Raw genomic sequence first — 5,919 nt, 5'->3', positions numbered from 1 at the left:
CTCCCCACGGCGGGCCGAGCCGAGGCAGCGGCTGGACCCTGCCGGATCCCTGCTCACAGAGGTCTCCCCGCAGCCCCAGGACGTCCTGCACCGCCCAGCCACATTTACTCCCACAGGAGAAGCAGCTTCCCAGCCCCAAGCTTGCAAAAGGCCCTGCCGTGGGCACTGTGCACAAGGAACATTGGCAGCGTGGGGCAGAAGTGGTGGTGCTGCTGTCCCAGACCCAGCACGGTCTACCCCACACTCCCTGCAGCCTGGCCAGCTCTGCAGTGCACCACCTGCAAACTCAGCACATCCACATAACCTGGAGGGTATGAACCACCCCAGCACCTGCCACGGCCCCCATCCTGCAGCTGAGCTGCAGCAGCATCACTGCCCCATCCCAGCAGAGCACACCTCTGTTTTTCCAGGGCATGCCCCAACCTCCACTTCCCAAGAGCTTGCTTCTCAGCTCAACCCTCCCTCTRACCCATCCCACTGTATTAGACCATTTACTACTGCCCATCCAGCCAAGAGAAGCTAAAGGACTTGCCTAGAAATAGCAGCCTGACTCCGTGTCAGCCCAGCAAACCCTCTTTGCAGGTCTCTATAGGAGATGGGGTGTTCTGCTGCCAGCCAGCTCTCCCTAACCCCAGCCTACACTACAGCAGGGCTGTACAGCCTGGGAACAATGTGCTCCAGCAGCTGACGCTCAAGGCTTAGCTTCCTGCACAATCTGCACAGATGGGCAAACTGGCTGGGCAGGCTAGAGGCTGCCAACATCACCTAAGAGACAGGACCTCAGCCCAAGCCATTCAGACAGGAGACAGCACTTGGACCACAACAGATACCTCTGCTATCTTGCCTGCAAGGCTACAGAAAATAGAGGAATGAATCTTCTGCTTGCCAGTCTCTTGTATCCCAAACTGTTCTCTAAATGGTTAAACACCTACGGAGTAAGGGAGAAACAGGGAGGGAGAGAGGTGGGAGGAAGGAGGCCTGGAATCCAGTTACTTTCTTGGCAGAAGGGATCTGGCAAAGGTCTCACAGGAGGTAAAGCAAGAAGACGCTCTGGGTCACAGCCAGGGGAGGACCCTCACCTACCCATAAACTGATGAAATGGCTGCTCCATCATGCTAAGGCTAGAAGACACCACCAAATTCTCCAGGTCTGACCCACAGACAGGAAATGCTGCTGGTAGGAGCTGGTCCTAAAGCACTGCCGGCTTCAATACAACCCTACATACACAAGGACCAACAGCAGTTCTCCAAGCCTCTAAACAGTGTCCAGTGACTGAAAACTGCATCCTGGGCCACTGCAGCTCCAGCCGGCTCACTTCTGCTCAGAAGAGAAAGCAGGGTAGCTCTCAGTTGACTGAGGATGCAGGGCTGAAAACACACAAACAGCAATGGCATGTAATTGCTTATTCCTAGGAGTCATTCTTAGGAGCCTGGTCATCACAGATCTCCCCCATCCCTTGCTGGTCCTGCAGCAGGTATGCACTTCTGGAGAGTGGGTGGGTGACTTCTGAGACATGGACTTATGTGCCAGCTCTTCCTGTTTTATACAGCAGAAAGAAACACCTCCACCATTCTGCTGCAGAAGAACAGACAGTTCCCCTTTCTTCCTGGGGGCCCTTGAAAGAGGTCTGAGAGGAGGCAGAGATCGCCCATATACACAGAGAATTTGGTCTTATGCTGCTGAGGAAGTAGCAACAGGCATCAGGGAACCCTTTGGCTGACAATGGTCTCATGCAAGCACTAACTCTACCCAAGGACAGCAGAGCTTTCATTTCTGTGTACCACCTCTGTCCAGGGAGCACAAGGCCTTGACAGGATAGAAGAGCTCTTATGACAACGTTCATATCTTCACCAAGACTGCTCATGGGCCCTTCCTTGAGTCTGCTCTTCCCTAGGGAGAGAGGAGGACATCCCAGCAGCAACACTCTCAGACAGTGCTGATCTGCAAATTTGCTCTCATAGATCTAGTCCATGCCCCCATCTCTCCCCCCCCCCCCGAGACCTGAAGGAGCCTGAGCTACCAACTGTAACATGTCACCTCATAAAGCATATACTATCTGTGGATATACTTGTCTTAATCAGATCACAAATTTTAAACAGTCTCTAGCAGATTAACTTGCCTGCCATTTGTATCTTATAAAGGGGATGGGTTTGAAAGGAACCTAATGATAGAGTCTAAAATAGAGGTTTTTACAAAGAAAATTGGTATTTTAGTCTGTTAATCTCCTGGTATTTCTTCATCAAGGAAGTAATGGAAGCAGTAATGGAACCCGGCCTGGTGGGAGGGTTTGCCGAAGCTTTCAAAAGTCCTTGACAAGAAACAAAGTATTTATCATGAAGCAAAGAATTGTGAAATTGAAATATCAACAGAGGGCAACATGTGAAGAATAGGACTGACACACCACTTTGCTCTTCACAAAGTCCTAGCTGTTTGATGGTCTTATTGCAGGTAAGTATAGTGAGCAGAGAAGGATGAGTATCATAGATAACAAAGTTATTCAAGTAAAGATAGAGCAGAATCAGCAGGACCCAGATCAAGAACAAGTGTCATGACAGCCAGCAGAGCCCAGTGCTGATAAACGCACAAGTGCTCTTTGACATATTCATGAGGAACAACACAAAACTTCTCCATCCTCCTCTTGATTGAATGTGTAGTTTCTATGTCCATCCAAGAAAGAGTCTGGGCCCGCTATCTGGGGCTCAGTGGAGACCTCTGTAGCTCAGGAACAAAACGGTCTCAGGAGAGGAGTGGAGGGCTGGAGCATTGAGTGGCTTTATCCTAGATGTCATACACTTTGTTGTAGTTCCAGAAACAAACTAGCCTCCAGGCTTTTCTGCATCTTAGTTTCCCTCCGTACCTTTCCTCTCTCAAGAAGTGTGTCAACAGCCAGAAGCAGGTTTCAAATATTTTAGTTGCAGAGAGAGCACCTACAATAGAACATGGGCTCCTTTGGCTGATCCAGTAAATCATTTGGAATGATCCTGCCTCCATGGACATCTGTATGAGATGATAATGGAGCCCAGGGAGACAAACAGTAATTACACTTGATGTCAGCAAGGCAGACAGAAGGAGGCAGTTCTTCTTCACATGAGTCTTCTACAGATTAGAGATCTGTGGAACACCTGGCCCCAGGATGAGTTTGTCTCCTTTCTGGTGGACTCTGGTGGACCACTGCAGTGGTCTTTCCTGGACATCTGCTTTGGGTCAGTGTCACAGATAGGACACTAGGTCAAACAGTATTATAAATGGTTTTAGATGTCTCTTTTTGGCATGAATCATCTTTCTCTGACTTCCTTGATTGTGGAGCAAGCCCACGGAAACCACTTCAAGTGAAAATGAGGATGTTAGGTAAAACAAACCCTAATGTTCATCTCCAGCAGCCTTGGCAAGTACACTCAGGGGAAGAGTTAGGTAAGGCAGAAGGTGGGCACATTTGGCCTAACAAATCCTCTTGGACCTGGGCAGAGCATCCCATGCAGTGAGGTCCGTATGGGCACATGCTTGTGCAGGAATGCAAGTATCATTCATGCACCACAGGCTCCAGAGCAAGCATAGTGCTGAAAGACAGCTAATAGGCAACAGAGAGTGAACAATGGTAGCAGGACAAATTTCCTTCCATCTTATGAGCCAGTTATAACAGGGCAAGCCCTARAGAGGATAGTTCTCAACATCAGAAATAACCATTTCCCAGAACAGCTCATCCGGGTCCCACAGGAGGTGAGAATGTTTTGGGCTTAGCCACAGAGGAGCCGCAGAGGGAGATCAAGCACAGCACGGTTTGTTTCCCTGTCAGCTGGGGAGATGCGGTGTGAACCCACTGTAGGTCCAGCAAATTTGGGCTGGGGCAGTTCTGTCTCTGAGGAGATTCTCACGGCAGAATTGAGACTGTCTTCAGCTTTCAGCTCAGCACAATGGCCTGGGWTCACCGCAGGAGCACTGAAGCTTTAGTAACCACAAAAACAGTGGGGATGCAAAAAGCCCTGGTTGTCCTGCTAAAGGACTAGGTTCACGGGGTGCTTGAGCAGAGGTAACAGCCTGCTGAGGAAAGAAAAGGCAGGGTAGGGAAAAGACTGCAGCTGTCTGGTGCAGGAGGTGTGTGGAGACACTAATGGGAGCTTGGAGAACAAACAACCAAGCACTGCAAGAAGCAGTAGGAACTTCTCAGCACAGATTGGTGCTAGGAAGCCCGTGAGAGAAAGATGGGTCTCGGGGTGATCAAGGAGGCAGCTCTCTGGACAGGCTGTGTCAGAGAGAGCCAGCAGTCGGTTTGTATCAGTATCCTCGCAAAAAGGAGCCCCAAGTCTGCGGCTGCAGAAGAGAGTAAGAGCTGGAGCGGGCTGAGAAATAAAGAGCAACAGGTCACTGGGTCTGATGTCTGCACACTCGGGGGAGCGGCTGAAGCTCACAAAGGCGACAGCTCCGCCCCGGTGGCGGGAGCAGCCCCGAGCGGGGTCCCCGGAGCCGAGCCGCCGCCTGCCCGAGCCGTCGGGTCCAGCACAGCGGCCGAGTCCCCGCGGCTCTCACGGCCGCGGGCGGACTGTGCCGGGGAGGGAGCGGGGCCGCCGCCGGGATACGGGAGTTGTCTCGCGTCCCCCTTCGCCCCCGTCCCGGCGGGGCGGGGAGCCCCGCACCCCGCGGCCGCAGCGCGACGCTGCCGGACGGGAGAGGGACCCGGGGCCGCGGCGGGCTATGGTCGAGCGGGGTCCCGGTGGGTCCCGCCAGCGCCAGGGGCTCCCTGCCCCGCTGGCCGCCGGCATACGACATCCTGCCGTGGACAGGACGCAGCCCCGCGCCGCTCGACCGGGACTGGGACCGGGGCGGGACCGGGGCGGGACCGGGACATGGCGCGGCCGGCGCCGAGGCTGCGCGGAGTCTGGCGGACCTGGATCGGCGGGGCAGCCGCTCCGTCTCAGCTCGCTGGTCTCGGGCCGGGTGCCAGGACCTCGGAGAGCTCCGCGCCACCCGGCCGGGGCCACCGCCGCGCTCCGGGACCCCGCGCCGCCGCGCCGGCCCCGGCGCCGGCCGGCGGCTTCGCGGCTTTCCCGCTCCGCAGTCGGGGTCAGACGCGGCAGGCGGAGTTCGTCCCGCACTGGTAAAAGTTGCGGACGCTGCGAAGCAGCAGAGACGGTGCGGAACCGAGAGGAACCGCCCCGGTCTCTTCGGCTCGGCCCGACGGGGCAGCCCGTGAGTGCAGTCGCGGGCAAATCGCCCCCGCCCGCTAGCACGGCCTCGCCTCACCCTACTGCGGTCTCCAGTTCCGCGGAGCTCCGCGGCCCACGGCGCCGCCTGCCCGCATCCCYCGCCCGGGCCGCGGGCAGAGCCCGGACGGGGCCGGGCGGGCGGCGCTAGCTGCGGAGCCCCAGGGTGAGACGGCCGACGCTCGCCGCGGGGGAGTTGTGCCCAGCGCGCCGTTCTTACCTGCCAGGCCAGGGAAGGGATCCGGGAAGTGCAGCGGGGGCTCGGGCGGCCCCTTGTCGCGCCCCGAGGGCAGGTCCTCCGCCTCCAGGCCCTCGCCGCCCCGCCGGCAGCCGGCGTCGGGGTTGGTGCGCGGCGGGGGCAGTTCCTGAGGCGGGTAGAAGCCGTCGGGGGGCTCGGAGAAGCTGGGCAGCGCCGTGGTGAGCGCCACCATGGAGGGCACCGCTTGGCCCAGGCTGGCGCAGAAGGTGTTGGTGAGGCGACCGGCGAAGGAAGCCAGCGGTGCCAGCGGCGGCAGCCCCGACTGCAGGGGCGCGTGGGACAGCGCCTGCGGCAGCACCAGCGGCCGGTATGGCATGAACATGGGATAGCCGGTGTAGAGCAGGTGCCCAGAGCGCGGCGGCGGCGTCCCGATGAGTGAGTCGATGGAGAAGGCGGTCCCCTGGCCGCTGGGTCTCTGCATGGCGAGTGGGCACCGCCGGCTTAACCGGCACCAACTTTCCG

At 57.1% G+C, this 5,919-nt stretch overlaps 1 protein-coding gene across 1 annotated transcript in view; it reads right to left on the bottom strand.

The window, feature by feature from the left end:
* Positions 1–5,878, bottom strand: part of GBX1 (gastrulation brain homeobox 1) — a 6,766-nt gene extending 888 nt beyond the window's left edge. Inside the window, exon 1 of the mRNA XM_085312024.1 lies at positions 5,419–5,878. Within this exon, the coding sequence (XP_085168150.1) occupies positions 5,419–5,878 (460 nt within the window). The remainder of the gene's footprint in view (positions 1–5,418) is intronic.
* Between the last annotated feature and the right edge of the window lie 41 nt (positions 5,879–5,919).

This window comes from Rhea americana, unplaced genomic scaffold (assembly GCF_003343005.1).
Source record: "Rhea americana isolate MKP2758 unplaced genomic scaffold, rheAme1 scaffold_354, whole genome shotgun sequence".
Taxonomy (NCBI): Eukaryota; Metazoa; Chordata; class Aves; order Rheiformes; family Rheidae; genus Rhea; species Rhea americana.
The sequence above is the reverse complement of the archived record's forward strand: the minus strand, read 5'-3'. Positions and strand labels throughout refer to the sequence as shown.